The sequence below is a fragment of the Mesoplodon bidens genome, assembly GCF_964165515.1.
Source record: "Mesoplodon bidens genome assembly, chromosome: 4".
Lineage (NCBI taxonomy): Eukaryota > Metazoa > Chordata > Mammalia > Artiodactyla > Ziphiidae > Mesoplodon > Mesoplodon bidens.
The window spans coordinates 826,299-844,977 of NC_138160.1; the positions used below are offsets into that span (position 1 = coordinate 826,299).

An 18,679-nucleotide genomic window follows, 5' to 3' on the forward strand; every position below is an offset into this window, starting at 1 on the left:
CCAGAGAGTGGTGCATGTCCAGTCTCCGCTGAGGAGGGACTGGCTCCCAGGGCCCAGGCCGTGCCGCAGCCTCTGCACTACCCCTGACCCTAACGCCCACGCGGGCGCACACGCACGCACACAGGCACGCACAGGCGCGTACGCTTTAATTGCAGGGCCAGAATACAGTCTGCTTGCCGAAGACGGCTCCTTAAAGCCGCCTTGATATGAACTCTCACTTGTCAACAAAGTTTTCTCCCAAACGCCTTGAAACATTTTTAATGGACTTGATCAAGCAGGTGGTGTAGGGTCTGTGGTGGGCGCTGCCCAGACGCTGCCGACAGCACATGGGGCAGGACTTTGATAAGGCACGTGGATTGTGATTCGGGTCACACAAAGCTTGACTAGACTACATTCACAAAATTAGCATTCACAATATTCACCACTCATAGCTTAAAATACATTCCAATTCCAGTTTCAGTGAAATTTCTCCGTTAAATCTCCTTTAACGATAGAGATCAATAGTACACAGTATGTGAGCACTGTAACAAAATTATTCTGAAGAAAATACAGAAGTGAGAGTGACCCCTAAATTTGTGAACTTTATGGTCTACCACAAAGTAGGCCAAAGTTCGGTATGAAATAAATAAGAATTCTTTCCTAATAAAAAATTTTTACAAGTTTTCCTAAGGAAATACATTCATAAGACTGTTTACATTCTGTTTTACAATGACAGGAACAGCTAGGGTTCTCTTTTATGAAATGTATCCACAGTACTAGAGTTTATAACACCGTGTCACAGACCACACACAGTCTTTCAGGTTGAAATGTCCAGCCTGGAACCTTCACTCCACAATGCTGTGCTCAGCTTGTGCCAGTCACAGAGAGCTTGCCTCCCAATCCCAGAAAACACCGGCTGCGGAGCCGGCCCAGGAGAGGTTGGCCACCTGCAGGTTTACTGTCTACCGTGTCGAGTGGCTGTCCAGAGCTGCTGTCCCCGGCTCAGCCTCTGGCCCTGCAGCCGGGAATCAGATCTGGGTCCAGCGGTCCAGGGGAGTTGTTAAGGCAGCTGGAGATGCCAGGCTGGCTGGGCTGTGGAGTCTGGACCAGCCAGCCTGCTCTGGATGAACCACTCCTGCAGCTACTGGACGGAGCATGTGCCTTGGTCTCTGGGTCAGACAATGGCTGGCTTTTGTGCTCACAGAGTGGGTCAAAGTGGCTGCGAGTGTGGGGACAAGTACTGCAAACCGTGTGTCACTCCTGGTGACGGCTGAGCGAGGGGCTCACGTGGTGAGCAGATCCACACATCAGCCTGCAGACCCAGAAGCCACTGTACTGAGACTGTGGGTCTGCGGGGTGAGGGCTGGGCTCTGGGAATCTCAGCACAAAAAGGATGAACAAACGAAGAATGTTTCTGCAGTTGTACCTACAGTCCCTAAGGTGACAGGTGGTTCAAAGACCTGGTGAGTGGACACGAAGATATCCCACATCCCACCCTGGAGTCGGGGCTGTGTCCCAAGGTGAGAAGCCTGGGGGCTTTGGGAGAGGCCAGCCTGGCCTGGAGTCCCTGGGTGGGTATCACAGTGGGCAAATCTCATCTGGTTTGGGTCTCAGTTTCCCCAGCAGTGATGAGAATGGACACCGGTGGCAAGAACTCAAGCACAGACTGTCCCTGAGTCAGGGGTGACTGTGGAAACAGTAACACACAAGTGCCGGCTCAGTTCAAATCCAGGACAGGGGACAGAGGGCCCACAGTGGAGTCTCCCGGCAAGGGCACCTGCCCAGGCCTCCCAGAAGGTGGAGGAGGCTCACGGCCCACTTCCTGGCCCGCAGGGGCCTCTCCGCGGGAACCCCATGCAATGCCGAGGTTCAGGCCTTGCTGCACATCCGGTCCCCGGGGAGTCCAGCTCCTGTCCACCCCAGCACCCAAGTGGATAGGTGAGTGTCCAGGGCTACTCCAGGCGACCGGAAGACCCCTTGGGAGTGAGGCCATGGAGGGCACGACCCCAGGCCACACGGCCATGGGAGCAGACCCCCGGATGGGCGGCTATGGCGGGGTAGAGACCCCTGGAAGGCGAGGTCGTGAGGGTCGAGGTTATCACCTGGGGCGAGGTAATGGGTGCAGATCCCGGGAAAGCCGCCGCGATGAGGGCGGAGACCCCAGGGGGGCGCGGCCATGGGGGGGGTGGAGACCCCAGGGGGGCGCGGCCGTGGGGCACACCCCGGGGGCAAGGTCGTGCGTGCAGACCCCTGGTGGGCGGCCATCACAGCGGCGTTTCCTCCTGCTCCAGCGCGTGCGGCGGCGCGTGGCACGACGGCTGCAGCGAAGACAGCTTGAGCAACGCGGGGCGGCGGCGCGCGCGGGGCCGCTGGAAAGAGCGCCGGCTATGCACGCGGCGCGCCGCCGCCGACCGCGCGTGCGCGCCAGGTAGCCCGCGGCGCTCTGGCCCCCACCCCGGAGCAGGTCCGGCTCCCGTATCGGGGTCGGGCGGTGCAGTGGGCGGGGCGTTCGCGGGGCTGGGCGGGGCCGGGCTCGGGGCGCGCACGCGCGGGGGCTTCTCGGCAGCGGGCTGGGCCTCGCGCGGGGACGAGCGTCCGGTCAGCGGCGCGTCGGAGCCGGTGTCACCTGCGGGAGAAGCGGCGTGAGCGCGCGGCAGCGCGGCGCCCCCAGCCCAGGCGGGACCGGGGGCCACACCCCAGGCCCGAGGAGAGTGCGAGGCCCGGAGGCGAAGCCGCGGGAAGAAGACTGCCGCAGAGGCGCCGGCCCTCGGGGAGCCCCCCGGCACTGCCCTCGGTGTGAGGGTCTCTCCTGGACTCACTTCGGTCAGTGGGCTTTCCAGGGCCGCGGGCCTTCAGGGAGAAAAGCACCTTCCCCTTCCCTGTGCCCCGCCCCCTCTGAGCTCACATTCTGCTAACCGACAGCCTAAAACAGTCACATCCTTCGACAGCAGTGATCCCCCACCCCGCTCGGTTGGAGAAGCAGGAAGTCAGATGGGTCTTTTAAGAAACGTGCGCTGGAACAAGAGGCTTGTGAGAACAGGCTTAGAAGGAGGCAGGCAGCTGCCGGAGAGAGTGTGCAGAAGCTCAGGTCCAGGCGGGAGGAGGCGGGCGCTGCGAGAGGAGCAGAGGAGAGAGGCGGGGTTAGAGGGACCCGTTACATGAGTGTGGACTTGGGCGGGGCGTGGGGCTGCTCCTCGGGGCCGTCGGCCAGCAGGAAGGAGTCCACGGACTTGCCGCTGAGGCGGAAGGGTGCCAGGCGGTGGAAGTTCCCAGGAGAGTGGGGGATCTGCACGCGGGCCCTCTGGGAGGGCACCACCGTCTCCCCAGGAGACAGCCAGGGTGGCACCGCCGAGAGGATGCCAGGGTCCTCGTCCGGGGAAAACACGGGGTTGTCAATTCCTAGGAGAAAGGGCAGCGGCTCATCAGCTCCCCAGGCACACCCAAGGGCAGAGAGGGAGGGAGCTGCCCTGGCGTCAGACACCAGCTCATCCGCGGGCGGCCACAACCTGGAAAGTCACCTGGAAGGTCAGGGTCACGGGCCTTTGGGGTCTCAGGCCCTCCACCGGCTCTCGCTCTCCCTTATTTCAGAGCAGAGGCCTCGGCCTGCTGCCCACAACCGTGCAGCCACGTGGACCCAGCGCTCGACTGCCCGGTCCTCCCACCAGTGATCGTTTCTGGGGTGGCAGAGGGCCGTCCCCCTCACCTGAGGGGGAGTCTGTCGCTGTGTCCTGCGTGATGTTCGCCAGGAACTCGATCCCCCTACTCATCTCCTCAGCATCATAGCTGGGGGCTTCCTCGGGGTCTGAAAGTTCCAAATCTGGTGGCATGGAAGGGGCAGCATGAGGGGAACAGGCTGGAGGCGCAGACGACCTCGTCCCACGCTCTTGACCAGCGACCTGGACCAGCCTGCCGTGCCCGAGTGCTGTCGTTGCCTCCACCTCACCCAGCAGCCTCTGGGCAGCTCACGGACGGCGGTGCCCTCATGGTCGCACCAGCACGGGGCTGGGCAAAGAGAACCACACTGGGGGTTCCCGTTGCTCCCCCTCCGCAGCCACACTTGGCCTTTCTGAGGAGGGGGGCGAGCTGGAAGGGAGGGGCTGGGACCACGTGGCCACAGGGGAAGGGGATGCGGAGCCCAGCTCCAGGGCACTGCCCGCCTGAGCGGCTGCAGCGGGAAAAGCAGGGCAGCAGCCTGTGCAGGAGGGTCCTGGGTGCCGAGGGGAAGGGTCTCCCTGGAAGGACAGCCGTCTGCCCCCGCCTGCCCCTCGCGCGTTCCTGAGTTCCCGCTGACCAGCGTTTCTGCCGCGGCCCAGCCGTACCTTTCTCCTTAATGGTGAAATCGTGCAGGGGGCTCACCATCGGCAGTTTCCCGTTGGGAATGCTGCTGTTTCTCTGAGAAACAGAAGGAAACTGCTCACAGCTCTGGGTCGTGCCCGATCCGCCTGTCCACTCCCCGGGAGACCCCCAGCCATGTCTCCAGGGCATCCCCCTCGGTGAGGCTCAGTCCGAGCGTGGCGCCCTCACCCGCTTCTGGACACGCTCCCTCTTGAGCAGCTTCGAGGCCTTCTTGTGCGGGTTGACGCCCAGCTTGGCTGACTTGAAGGACTCCAGGCGTCTCCGCATGGTCCGGTGGAAGATCTCCTTGTCCTGCGTCTCGTCCTCGTCCGCAGTTAGCTCGTGTCGACTGTAGAGATGTTTGTACTGGGGGAGGAGGGGGGCCGGACAGTAACAGCTGGTGGTGTCCGCAGAGCCAGGGCTGCCCCGGACGTGAGCCTGGGGACCGAGCCCCGACCCTCCCCTGCCCCCTCCCGGCCTGCTGGAGCCGTCCTGCTCTAAGTAAGGACCCGCCTTGTCCGGGGCGGGGCGGGGGGCGGGGCGAGAATGCTGCCCCGCCCTAGGCTCTGGCGGGAGGGGTCCGGGCATGCCCACCTCCTGCCGGGGCTTGTACAGGTACTGCTGCAGCGTGTGGTGAGTGATCATGTCCTCCGTGTCGCGGATGCTTTGTCGCCTCTGCTCCAGGGACTGCATGTCCAGGCGCACGGCGCTGGCGCTCTCCCTCCTGTGCGGGGCCTCGGTGAGCACACGCTGCGACGCACCCTGGGGCCTGGGGGCCGTCCCCCCAGGGGCTCCTCGGCCTCCTAGCAGTGCACCCGCCCCTCCAAAGCCCCGGGCTTCTCTCCGGCACATGGCTGTCGGCGGGTGATGTCCAGAATAGCCCTGAGCTGGCCGCACGCCCCAGTCAAGCCACCTGGCCGAGCAGAGGCCGGAGGCCTGAAATCAAGGACCAGCGGCCCTGTCTTTCGTGGCGGGTGCAGGGGGCACTCCCAGTGAGGCCTCCGGCCTTAAATCTGCCGCCCGGCCCTGCCTTGCTGCCTCTGCATCAGTGCCAACACCAGCACCGACTGACACTATGGGGGAATCTGGTGCGGGGGCTCTGACCCCCTTCCCACGCCCCCTCCGCTCCGTGCCGGGAGCCCCAGCGTGCCCACTGCTGGCGCCTGCGGCTTGGTCGGGGGGCCCGGGGAGAGCCTGGCCCGTGGCAGCCCTGGGGCACGTACAGCAGGTAGGAGACGGAGGCCTCCACGGTCGAGGGGCGCGGGGTGCTGAAATCCACGTTGACCATGTTGTCCGTGCTCGGGGAGCGGATGAAGGCCAGGGACCCGCGGCGCTCTCCCTGCAGGAGGTGGCAGCCTCATCAGCACCCTCGGCCTGGCTGCAGAGAGCCAGGTGGGGCCAGAGGGCCCCAGCCGCCGTGAGGTGCTGTGCGCTGGCCCCCAGGCACCTTGCAGCCACGGGAGAGCCGAGACCCTGGAAGCCATGGTGGAGGCCGTGCTGGAGCTGGACGGCTCGCAGACGATTGTGTGAAGGACACGGCACCTTGGTGCACCTCGGGGAGTGTCGGGAAGACACTACGAATCCCCCCGAGATTGGGAAGGTGGCCCTGTCCCCACTGGGGGCTCCAGGCCAGCTGCCCTCGTTTACCCCAGAAGGGAAGCCCCAGGTCTCCAGAATCAGATTAAAAACACACGGAGCAGAGCCCTGGGGGAACAGAAGTTACACTGCCGAGCGGGGTGCAGCACCGTGTGCTGGGGTGCCCTAGGAGAGGGGGGTGGAGCTGGGAAGGGTGGCCGGGCGGGGGCCAACCCGCCACGGCAGAGCGGATGCCGCGGGCGGGCCTGCCAGAGGCCGCCGCGCACAGGCACAGCCCGGGGGGACATGCCACCCCGTCTGGTCTGAGCAGGGAGGCGCCCACAGACCTGGGTCACGGGCACCGACGTGGCAGCAGCCGGTGGAGGGGAGGCTGGCACCCTGCTGGTAGCCTGTGTTACCTCCTGGGGACTGGGGGCCACGGAGGGTCCCCAGGAGAGAGGGTGCGGCCAGGAGGCGGGGACACCACCAGGAGAACACCTCCCACCTTCCCAGCCCCGATCAGGCTGCGAGGCCTTGGAGGCATCGCAGTCACAGGGGCTGGGATTCGTGCACTGCACTTTCTCAGCCCGGGTCGGAGGTGCAGACGACAGCCCTTCCGGTAGCTTCCATCCCCTGGCCTCGCCCCTGCTGGATCCTGGAGCTCGTGCACGTCGGGGTTTGCGATCTCGCCAGCACCCCAGACCGGGGGCTGTGACGTACGTAACCCACCCTCGGGAGCGCCTGGGGACCTGGGAGCTCAGGTGAACTCGCGGCTAAGGCACCGAGAAGGCCGTGTGTCGCCCGCCAGCTGCCCCCAGCCCCACCCCGGGGCCTCGGGGTGCAGGACCCTGAGGCCCACTGTGCGGACCCCAGCAGCTGTCCACATCTGTGTGTGTCTTGCTTCCACCCCAACTCCAACAAAAAGAGTGGGCGAGACATCTGGTACCTCGGCCACGTAGCTGATGGCATCCTTCAAGTTGAGCTCGTGGAAAACGTTCAGGATCCGGTCTCGTGACCTTTGAGCTGACCTCCTCATGAGGATTTTGCTGAGGAATTTCCTATCAAAATTGGACCACCTGTGGGGGTCAAACCAATAGCTGTCAGCGCTCGGCAGGGCCTGGGCGAGGCCCCAGGACAGAGGAGCGCTGGTGGCGTTTGTGGGGAGCAGGGTCCCCCTCCCACCATCCAGACTCGGGACGGACACAGTGTTTGGCTGCTGGGGCAGGACACCTTGATTTCCATTTCCTGTGACAACCATGCTGCCACCTGACCCCCGTCTCCCAGTCCTGTGCGTCGCTCCTACCTTGCTGTCGCGGCAGCGGTCATTGTCATTAGCGTGCTGTGCGTAAAAGTGGGATTACACCTTCTCCTCTAATGCGATGTTGCAAGCAGTTTTCCCGTGACTGCCTAACCCTCCAGAAGGATGGGTGGAGGGCGGGGTGGGCCAGCAGGGGAGGGGCCCGGGGCTCTGGCTACAGTGCCGGGGCGCATTTTACCTGCACCAGTGGTTGGCTGGGAGGAGCCCCGTGAGCTCTCACACTTAGAGAACTAGCCTGCCCAGAAGGAGGCTTTAACTCCAACACAAATAGAATATTTGGGTTATTTGGGTCAGAAAAGGAGGTGGCTGGGCCAGACTTGAGTGGGCACAGTGGACATGGGGGGACAGGGGTGGACAGGGGGGACAGGGGTGCCCAGGGGGAGGAGGGGATCTAAAGCAGGGAAGGGGGTTCCCAGGAAAAGAAGGAGAGGGATTCTAGGAGGAGAAGTGGGCTTTGGGGGAGGAGGGAGCTCCAGCGGCCGAAGGGGCGGGGTGGGGGGGACCCAGACAAGTGGGCAAGTGGCTTCTGGCTCCTTTGAGGGCAGTATTCTTAGGTCACTAGGGCTTTGTGGGGTTAGGGTTATGGTGATGCCAGAGATTCCTTCTATAGCCTGGGGGTCCCGCAGTCATCAGTTAAAGGACGAGACAAACGTGCCTCTGAACTTTCCTGTTGCAGTTGGGTCAGGGGCCACTCCAGCCACTTACTTATCTCTGAGATAATTGTGTCCAATTTGCCCTGATATGTCCTCGATGGCTGAGAGGATGTGGTCAAAAGCCTTTGGGAGGAAAGGCAAGTGGGTCAGCATCACCTGGACAGGCCCGTCCCTCCCCCCCTCCCCCTCCCCCTCCCTCCTCCTCTCCTCTCCTCACCCCACTCCCCCTACCCGGCCGTGCAGCTTCTCGTTGAGCTTGGGGTCTCGCTGTTCACTTCTCTTCACCTTCAGCCACTGCACCAGGGGCTTGATGGTCAGGCCCTAGAAGACAGGGCACCCGGACCCTGGAGCTGGGGCAGGCCCCACTGTGGCCCACCAAGCCAGCACCCACCCACACCTGCATGGGCAGGAAGGAGCCACCCCTTAGCCAGGCTCCAGGTGGTCTGTGCCCACCTCCTGGCGGGAAGGAGCCCCTGCCACCTGCGGGTCACTGGACACCCTCGGAGGCCCCTGGCCGGCTCCTTAGATTAGCCAAAAGCAAGGCGAAGTGGGGCCCTTCCCAGGCGTGTCTGGTCAATGAAATATTAACTGGGGTTTCGTTAACCAGCAAGGACCGAGGGAGGGCGTTTTTAGGCCACGTTGCGCTGCGTCCCCAGTGGGGCCACGTGCAAACCTACAAAACTGCTCCTACTTACTAAAATTATCCAACCCAACTGGGCCTGGAGCCTGTGAGGGTGGGTCCCGCCCGCTACAGCATGGGAGGGCACAGTACCTGGAAGATGACGGTGAAAAAGATGACGATGATGGTGGTGCTGACGAACAGGTTCTTCTCCTTGACCTTGTTCTCGTCCAGAAGGACCACCAGGGCATAAGCCACGGCCCCGCGAAGGCCGCCGTAGGACATGACCACCTGGTCTATGATCTCCAGCTGCACCATCCGGTACCGGTTCAGAACCCAGGTCTGCAGGACGACACCTGCAGGGGCCAGTGCGCGCTCAGCACTTCTGGGAGGGGGACGCAGCCCTTCCATCCCTGCCGAGGCCCTCCTTGCAGCCGCAGTGCGGGAGGGGTCACGGGGGGAAACCCCTCCTCCAACAGCCACGCTCTGCACGTGGAGCCAGGAAACTCCACCCGTAGCCCCCTCCCCGCAAGTCCCTTTGTCCACTTTGGACGCAGGCCCCTGCCTTCTGGGCCACCAGCCAACCTCGCACGCCCCGCAGCTCTGGAGGCTCTCAGGTCCCACCGTGGCCACAGGTGTACCTGCCCAGCAGCTCCAGGACCAGACGCCACCTGCCCGCGGGGCATGTGCTCCCTGGAGCCCGCAGTTCAGTGACTGTGGGCAGAGCGGGTGGGGGCCACCTGGACCGCCTCTCGTCTCCTCCCCTCCCTGGCCCTGGGTCAGCGTGGCACACCAGGGACCAGGGACCTGAGCTGGGTGTGGGCGGCAAAGGTCCTGCCTCTCACGTGCCATGGTGACTGATGCTGTCCCCGAGTGGCCACACCTGAGTGAGTCAGTGGGAAGCCACGTGGGTTCCCCTGGGTTCTGGAACCTTCCACTCTGACCTCTAGGTTGTCCTGTTTCAGTCGTGAGGCTACAAGGTTGTGAGAAGGCCTGCCGCTTCACTGAGGAGGACCAGTGGCCAGGCCAGCCTGAGGCTCCCCAGGGTCTCTTGAACCTGCCATTCACGGGGCTGTGGGGCTGGGGGCTGGGGGCAAATGCAGGTCCCTGGTTCCACAGACTCCCTGCATCCAATCCCTGCTGTTGCCCGACTGTGTCCCCTCATCCTGCCATCATCCTGCCATCCTCCCCACCATCCCCCATCATTGCCCCATCCCCGAGATCCCCATCCCCCCATCTCCCCCTCCTCCCTCCATCCCCCATCCTCCTCCCCTCCCCCCATCATCCCCATCTTCCCTCCACTGCCCCCCATGCCCCCCACACCCTCACCAATGGCCCGGTACACAGAGATGAAGACCAGTGTCAGAAGCACGAAGGCTGTGTTCCACTTCCAGATGAGAGGGTTCACGGCCGAGATGCCCAGGAACATGAAGATGATGGTCTCGGCCCCGCTGGCCAGCATCTTCATGGTGTAGCGCACTGTGGTGGCGGACTGCTCCGAGATGTTGGCCTTCACGTACTTCTGACAGCAGATGCCGCAGAAGGTGATGCTGAGGGACGGGTCGGCCCACCGTGAGGTCTCGGGCCGAGGCTCAGCTCCCACTGGACCCCCGTGGGGCTAAGGGCCGGTCTCTGGACAGGCGGCACCTCAGGGCCTCTGCGTCCCAGGTAAACGTCCGCCCCACGGGTCAGCCCTCCTCTTCGTGAGCACAGGGCTCCTCCTAAGGACTTGGTGCCCTGCGCTGGGCGTGTGGGCCCCCGCGCCCCGACACTGTTTATGGACCCCTGGAGGCCTGGGCCCCGCACTGTGGGGGAGGGGGCTGCCTTGGTTTCTGTCTACACCCCAAAGCGGGGCAGCTCTGAGACTCAGAGCCCCCGGGAGGGGCTGCGTGTGGGCCCTTCCTCTGCTCAGAGCAGGCGCGGCAGCCCCTGACAGTTCTGCGAAAACACCAACTCCTTATTGGAAAGACTAAATAGATCAAATTCTTTGCGCCCACAGTGAGCTCCCACTCAGCGTGGGGAAGTGGGCCAGGCAGAGCAGGCGAGGGACGGGCCACCCCTCCCCTGGGCGGGTCCGCCTGGAGTGGGGGGGCGGTCACCCCACCCCCCAGGGCCCGGGACCCCGAGGCTGTGGCCCACCAGCAAGGGAGCACTCACGCCAGGATGGCCGACAGGGACAGCATCTCTGACGTGAGGTAGGACAGGTAGGAGAGGACGAACACGAAGCCGGGCTCGATGATGCGCACGTGCTTGGTGAAGCGCGTCACCAGCGACAGCAGGAAGGCGAAGACGACCCCCACCAGCGTGCCCCCCAGGCTCACCACGAAGAAGGACACTGCAAGGGCAAGGACGCCGGCGCTGGCCCCTGAATGGCCCTTTGTGGCCGCGGCGTAGGCGAGCTGGCCGCCAGCCTTCGGGACCGCTCCTCGTTGAGGTCTCCCGCTGACCCCCCGAGGCACCGGCAGCTCAGCGAACAAGAGGCCGATTCTCTCAGAGGACACAGACAGGCTGGGTGTCGGCTCCAGCCTCCACAGGGACAGCTGGGGAGGGGACAGCCCTGCGCCCGAGGGAGGCCCGGCTGCCCCCCCGTGGAGGCAGCACTGCGACCAGCAGCCCTTGGGCGGAGCGCTGGCAGCCAGGACTGGGTCCTGGGCCCCCAGGGACAGCCAGCTGTCACTGTCCCTGCCCAGAGAAATGCCCGGGACCCCCAGGATACGGGATCCACGTCCTCCTTGTGGGCCTGATGGGGTGATGACCCTTGCCGCCCGGGGTGCCTGGGGCCTGATCAAATCGTGCCAGTGAAACACGTGGGGGAGGGAGGGACCTGTGGCCAAGACTTGGAAGTGGAAACACCGTTTCATCCCCGGGCTGTGGGTCCCAGGCCGTCACAGACACCGCCCTGAGGGGCCCATGTTCTGGAGAAGAGACCGGCCCCGGCTCTCCCCTGATGCACGGCCCCGCCAGTCACCCACCTATTCCTTTCGCGCAGTCCACACCAGTCACCTTGTCACCACCCAGCGTCACAAAAGATTCAAACACGTTGTACAGGACCTGGGGGGACAGAGGTAGACAGGACACGATCAGCCCTCCGTCGGCGCTGACCCCTCCCTGCCTCGGGCCCCCCGCCCTGTGGAACTTGAGCTGAGTCAGGAGACTGTGGCAGCCGTGTGAACGGAAACTGAAAACCCCCGTGAGGAAATCATCCCGGCAGCAGTGTGGGGTCTGGGGGCAGGAGAGCAGCCTGGAATGAGCGAGAACCTTCAGAGAAAATCTGGCCTTTCCCACCGTCGGCTAAGCAGGGCGACCATGAAGCCAGTCCACAGTGACAATCCTTGACTTCATTTACCAGGACAAACCCAGAGTTTCATCTTCAGCGACTTTGCTGCTATGTGGGGCCCTGACTGTGGGGTGGCACCCCGGGGCATCTTTGCCTGTTGACATTTAAACCTTATCCTGCCAAGACATTGAGATGAACGCCCAACGCCTCATCCTAGGCCTTGGGAGTGGGCGCTGCTGTGCCCTCGGAGCTCCTAAATGATGCAGAGGCTCCACGTCCGGGTCAGGGGCCCAAGGGGCAGCCCGGGGTGGGCTTCAGGCCCCTAGGGAAGAAACCTGTCTCTGTGCTCCCAAGTCTGTGCTCTCCAGCGGGCGAGAGGGCCCTCAAGGGGCAGGTTGCAAAGCTGTGCTAACAGAAGGAAACGCACGCAGCGCCGACGCACAGGGACTGGGGGGCGCGGTGCAGCCGTGAAGGTCACAGGACCAGACCACAGCCGCCCCCCTTCTTTATGGGGACGGGGCTCCTGGGGAGATGAACCTCACGGAGGGGTCAAGTGAAGAGCTCCCTGGCGCAGGCAGCAGTTCCTGCTTCTACGAGACACGAAAGCATTGGGGCTGTAAGAGCAAAGAGGAAGCTGCACGTCTGCTGTGTCTGCGAATCCGCGGGCCAGGTGCCAGCGGGCACGCGCTCAGACGCACCGCCGGCTGATGCGGGGAAGGCAGGCGGCTCTGCGCTGCCCCCGCCCGGGTCCCCGCTGCCCCGGAGCCCGCGGCCCGGTGTCGCGGAGGACGCCGACGTCCAGTCACAGCCGCCTCCCGTTTCCCGCACCTTCTGTCCACCCCGCAAGGAGCTGACGCGGGCCCCTGCCGGCCGCCAGGGTCACGGGCACCCAGCAGCGCAACTGATTCCCCTCCGTGGTTCCCATGAGACTGTGATCGTCCCACAGTGCTCGTGGGATTTCAGCAGTGAAGTTGCTGTAACTGCGAAGGTGTGAAGCGGACTCTAAGAACCGTGACAATCTGACTAAAGCCGCTGGCCATTCTGAGTTAGGAGGCCCTGGAGCAGGACAGCCCGGCAGAGGCGCTGGCGGGGTGCACAGAGGGCCCCGAGAGGCAGGTGCCTCCTTCCCCCTTGCGCTCACCACGGTGACGGCGTCGTTGAGAAGCGACTCTCCGAAGACGATGATGAACAGCACCTCGTTGACGTGCACCTCCTCAAACACCGCCAGGACAGCCACGGGGTCCACGGCGGCGATCAGGCTGCCGAACAGGAGGAAGTCCAGCAGCCCGATGTTCAGGTCTCCTGGAAGATGAGTGGGCCATGGGAGAGAGCCTGGCAGGCAGCCTCCCAGGCAGGAGAGCCCGGGGGGCCAGCCTCCCAGGCAGGAGAGCCCAGGGGCGGGGGGTGGGCAGCCTCCCAGGCAGGAGAGCCTGGGTGGGGGAAGCCTGCCCTCCTCCCTGGCGTGTCGGTCCACCACCCACCAGCTCTGCCAGGAAGGTCCCGGGACCGCGCTGTGGGCTCACGGCCGCCAGGCTGTGTGTCCCAGTACCCCATTTCTGCCACGGCCTTGTCTACCTGCAGGGCCTCTCTATGGCCCAGAGCTTCTGGGTGCTGGGCCGCTGTGCCCGGATGCCCCCCAGGTGACCCTTCCTCGGAGGCACACCCTGGCCTTGGGCTGCACCTCGGAGCCTGGAGCCCGGCCGCCGGTCAGCAGAGAGCCACCGCGGTCCTCCCGGCTGCAGGGCCGCGGCTCTGGGTGTCCCCTGGGCGCTGCTCTGCTTCGTGACCATGTCTGACACCCCGCCTGGACCAGCTACGTCCCAAGGGCTGAGCACAGGCCTCAGACAGCTGTGGCCCCTCGAGGAGCAGGAGTGCCTGTTCCAAACCCCAAGACCTGCCCTTGGGCCCAGGAGCTGGAGGTGGCCCGATGGCCTTAGATTGTCCCAACTGCCTAAAGTCACCGCTGATGAAAGCAGTCTGATCGCACCCACACGGCCCCTGCGTCTCAGGCATCTGGGAGGCCTGGCCAGGCACGTGCGGCCTCATGCCAGCCTTCGTGGGCTTCCTGGCCGGGCCTGGGGTTGGTGCCGGATGGCAGCGGGGGCTCGCGGAAGTGCACGCTCCCCACAGGGTGAGGACAAAGTCCCGAGATGACTCCTCCAGATACGGGACCTTTGGCCCCTGTGTCTTAATAGTCTTGTCACTGCGATTTCAAGGTAGATCGTGAGCCCCATTGTGGGGCTCGGGGGTGCCATGCCCTTCCTTCAGTCAGAGGGCCTGGCCCTGGGTCTGGTTCAGCTGGTGGAAGTGTCTGAGGCCAAGGCTGAGCGTGGACTGGCGCCCGGGGTGCCGACACCCACCTCCAGTGGTCTCCGATGCCAGGAGCTCAACCTGCAGACCCCGGAGGCAAATAGGGGCAGCCGTAGCCACCCCGGGACGGGCTGTGTTTAGGGCTGTGCAATCGGGCACATCTGTGCGAGGCCTCAGGTGAGCCCAGGCCCCACCTGCTCCGGTTTCCCCGGTGGGTAATGGCCAGCTCCCAGGTGGGTGGGGTGCACCTCGGAGGTATGCCAGGGCCGAGGTTAGTAACCAGCCGGCAGGAAACGCCAGTGGGGGAGGGAGCAGCAGACGCAGACGCGACGGTGACAGAGAAGCTGGCGGGGCTCTTCCCTGCCGGTTTGCGGTTTGCAAGTGACACCCAAATCTGCTCAGGTGCAGGTTTACCTGGGCTCCACGATCGTGGGACTCGGATGCCGGCCTCTGACAGAGGGGCCTCCTCCTCTTTCCCTGGTCTCTTGGAGATGAGGGACTGAGGCTGGACCCCATCTCCCTGCCAAGGGGGAGGGACGGCAGCTGGGTCGTTCCCACTGCGCCACCCACTGCCTGACCTGGTCGGACCAGACTTTACTCCCAAGCAGGACACGTGTCTCGGCCTGGGGCCAGGCGTGGATTGGCTATTGATGACTTACAGGCCAGAAGGGGTACGTGGCCACTGGTGACATCTCTTGATGACCCCTAAGCTCGCCCCGCCTTTAAAGTCTGTGTTCTTCGTCCTGAGCTTTCTTAAACGAGGCTGCCTGGAGCCCGCCCTGAGGACCCCCCGGGACCCTCCCTGAGCCCCCTGGCTGGGGGGTGGTGCCCACTCACCCATCAGGCCGCTGCGGAAGATGCCGTAGAGGGACAGGCCGGTGGTGGCTGCGTTCCACACGGTGCCGATGACGGCGTACAGCAGGATGGTGCCCAGGTTGCCGAAGAAGAGCCGGTTGGGCATGAAGTAGCCGGCGTCCAGCACGATGGGCGGCAGCAGGTAGAAGAAGAAGACGGTGGGCGTGAGCGAGAAGGAGGCGATGTGGTTGGCCGCCAGGACGATGCCGCCCAGCACCAGGCCCAGCACGATGAGCAGCGCGCTCTCGGGGACGACGCTGGTGACCTTGTGGGACAGGTGAAAGCCTGCGGGGTGGGGGAGGGGTCAGGGGGGCCGGGCTGGCACCACAGGACAGACATGAACTCGGGAAACAAGGCCCAACATCGGGGTCTGTGGCCACAGAGGAGGCCCTGCCAGTTCCCCTGGCCCCAAGGACACCCTCCTCAGATGTCCCCTTGCCTCCTGCTCAGAGAAGGGCCCCCCTCCACAGGGAGCCCCCTGTGATAGGCCAGAGGGGCTGCCCGGTGGCTTGGGGATGGAGGCCCAGGTTGGTGGGCAGAGTGCAGGGCCCGCAGGCCCCCAGGCCCCGCTGACCCCCTCCGGCATCATCCCTTGTCCCGGACCTGGTGACCGGGACCCTCACCCTGCTTGAAGCCCGGCTGTGTTCTGATTTTCCGTGGAGGAACGCCATGCCGGCCGTCCCCTCTACCTGGCTCTCCTGGGGTCAGAGTGCCCAGAACGAGAGCCTTGTAAGGCCAGGGCCTCAGGGCTCCCCAGCAGCAATCAGCCTCACCGCCACAGTCACGCGCTTGGGGGACAGCGGGGCCGCAGAGGTCTCCCCAGCGACGGCCCCCTCACCTGTCAACCCTGCCAGGACCTCGAGGGAGGCGTGCACTCCAACAGTTGGGGCCATTTCTCCTTTGTTCTATTTTAAGACTCAGGGAAAAAAGTGATAAGAATCCTGTGTTAAGTCTGATTTCTAAATAGTTGGAATGTTGACAGAAGAGGTGGACTCTTCAGCTTAAGCAGAGTTTGAGATAGCTCTCTCTTCACTCACGCAAGTTCTGTTTATTGAGAGGTCTTCTTTTGTATTCTAAGGAGAGTTGTCTCCTTAGATGCAAGGACCCCAGAGCAGCAGGGGGCGGGGCGTCCAGTGGGAGAGGCTGACCCGTGCTGGCCCATCCCAGCTGTCTCAGGGAAGACTTCTTGCGCTGGGTCCCGCGGAGCCCTGCACCCTGATCCAGGAGCCCTGCACCCTGTCCCTGGCCTGTGTCCTCGCCTGTAACCAAGGGACATCTGGGGGTTAGATGCTGGCTCTCAAGGGGGCTCCCCGAGGAAGGAGGGCCCGTGTCACTGCGCCTCGTCCCCCGGGACGGTCCTTTCCGAGTCTGGTAGAGATGCAGCGTGACAGGCGCGGGCCCTGATCTGTGGCCCGGGGAGGGTCAGGTTTCAGCCGGTGGAGGTAGAACGGGCACTGCTTCCAGGACCCGAGGACCCGCTGGCACCCCGGCACCAGCTGCACATTTTGATTTGGGAGCGAGCTTCTTCCTCTGAAAGTTTTCACACGTGGCAGGTGGGGGGTGAGGGCAGCTTCTTCCCCAAGTATAGGCGCCCAGGAGCCAGCAGAGGGGTCCCGCCTTCGTGGGGAGACTCAAAGGCGGGGAGGCTGATGCCTCAACGTTTCCACGTGACACAGTTACCAGGCCTCGGTGGCCGCCGCGGGTACTGCAGGGGAGTCCGTGTCTGAGCACGAGCCCCAGCTGCCTGGAAGTCCTCCAGCCCTGCCCTCCCCATGAGCGCGGGGCATCGGGGTTTGGCAGGCTCACGTCCCCCAGGAGGGGCTCTCTGAGCCCAGCGTCGTCGGAGGGGCCCTGACGTGGGGAAGATGGGCCGGCGCCCCAGAGCCCCATTCTGGCGGCACCTGCTCCCCACCGGCCGCCCGGCAAGCACACGGAGAGACGCGTCTTCCCTTGACGGCACACTCCCGCACCCTGGGCTGAGTGACGGTTGGTCGGGGCCGCCCTAGGCTTTGGGAGGAGACCTGGGAGGCCGTGCCCACGCCCCCTCCGCCCCGTGGCTCCTGGCCCCGACGGCCAAGCGCACAGGGCAGCGCAAGAACCCCTGCAGGTCCCTGGCCCCCCCCCGCCGGATGCCAGGATCAGCAGGCCCTGGGCCCAGGAGTCTGCACTGGGCTCTGACGGCCGCTCGGGAATTGTGCTGGCGTAGAAAGGCCTGCGGCTCTCGCCCGTCCTCTGCACCTCCCGGGGTTCCCTGAAGTCCATAGATGGCGGGCTCGTCCTCTCGTCTCCTTCCCGATGGGCTCGGCGGTCGGGAGCCGAGTTTAGAAAAGCCGCCAGAGCCTCAGGCGTGTCCCAAGTTGCCTACCTGCTGGGCAGTTGTGAGGCTGCGCCTTTCTCTGGGGCGCGGGCGGCATCCGCTCCTGACCCCCTAACTCCCAGCGAGCCCTGAGCAAACTGCACGGAGGGCCGCCCCCCGGACCCCACCCCGTTCACCGGAGCTGCCGTTCCCCATGAAATGTGTGTCTCCTGCTGTCCTCCCGTCCTGGCCAGGCTCCAGCGGAGGTCACGTCTGGGATGGCCTCTCAACTGCTCCTTCACCCCCGCAGTGCCCGCCGGTCTGGGGGCCCCCTGGAGCTGAGGCCAGCACCGCGGGTCATTGTGCCCAGGGCCAGGCGTGGAGCACGAGTGACCGCTGACCCCTAGTGAACCCCCTGCCAAGGCGGCAGAGAGGGGCAGCCCAGGGCTGGCTTCCGGTCTTTAGCCGGACGTCTCCCCAGATTAGACGTTCCAAGAGGACCTCGGACCTCAGTCTCCTCTGACAGCCACGGGGCCAGCGGGGCAGGAAGGTGCCGAGGAGCCTGGTGGCCCTTAGCAACAGCAACAAAACTCGGCCCCCGGGGAGCTCAGAGTCCCAGTCCCCCGCCACATTCCTGTACAGCAGCCGGTTACCAGAACATCTTATTAATTAGGAAGACGGGTGGATGAGACACGGACTGACTCCACACCAGATGCTCTTGCTTGGAAGGAAGCCCTGAAAACCCAGAGAAAAAGTGACTTGAACTTTTTACCCACTGAGAAAGAAATATACACACATGCGGTGTGGACAGACGGGCGTGCCGTTCCAACCTCTGTGTCTGGCGGTGCTGGACACACACCTCTGTGCATGGCGAGGCCTATTGAGTGCTCACCTGTGTCCTGCACAGATGCCCGTCTCACCTGCCCACGGGGGCCTGGGGGCGGTGGTCACCTGTCCCTCATCCCAGGCAGGTGGGAGATGGCATCTCCTGGGAGATTTAACCTGACTTTCTTATCCTGAGTGAGGTTTGAGCGTCTCTTCCCATTTGGGAGACATTTCCTCCTTTTCTGTGAACCATGTATTCGTGGCCTTTGCTGCCACGTCACTGGCTTATCAGCCTTTTCTTACTGACGGGCAGCTCTTCATGCACCGGCGCAGGTGTATTTTCACTTTCAAAGGTATGGTCACTTAGCTTCTTGTTCATGTTTTGCTACGTGCAGATGTCTCCTGTTTAGGTAAATCTGTTGGTCTGCTCCATGGCTTCTGAGTTTTGTGTTATGCTTTAAAAAGCCATCCTTTCTCCTATGTTTTCTACTGAAGGTTTGATGTTCAATTTAACTTTACTTGAACTTCACAAAGAAAATATTTAAAAATAGTCCTGAAACGGAAGGACCTGCCCAACTCCGGAGAGAAAGGCTCCCGAAACCCTGCGAGTGAGCGTGGGCCCTCCAGCCCCTGCGGG

At 63.8% G+C, this 18,679-nt stretch overlaps 1 protein-coding gene across 1 annotated transcript; it reads right to left on the reverse strand.

The window, feature by feature from the left end:
• Window positions 1-465: 465 nt before the first annotated feature.
• Window positions 466-15,814, reverse strand: SLC9A3 (solute carrier family 9 member A3; the record flags this gene model as incomplete). Its single annotated transcript, XM_081231248.1, has 15 exons — window positions 466-2,605; window positions 3,683-3,796; window positions 4,299-4,371; window positions 4,504-5,038; window positions 5,538-5,653; window positions 6,836-6,965; window positions 7,913-7,983; window positions 8,092-8,181; window positions 8,633-8,835; window positions 9,809-10,029; window positions 10,637-10,814; window positions 11,452-11,530; window positions 12,898-13,058; window positions 14,904-15,206; window positions 15,760-15,814. The coding sequence occupies 15 exons, from the start codon at window positions 15,812-15,814 to the stop codon at window positions 2,244-2,246; spliced, it is 2,691 nt and encodes an 896-aa protein (XP_081087374.1). The 3' UTR covers window positions 466-2,243.
• Window positions 15,815-18,679: the final 2,865 nt, after the last annotated feature.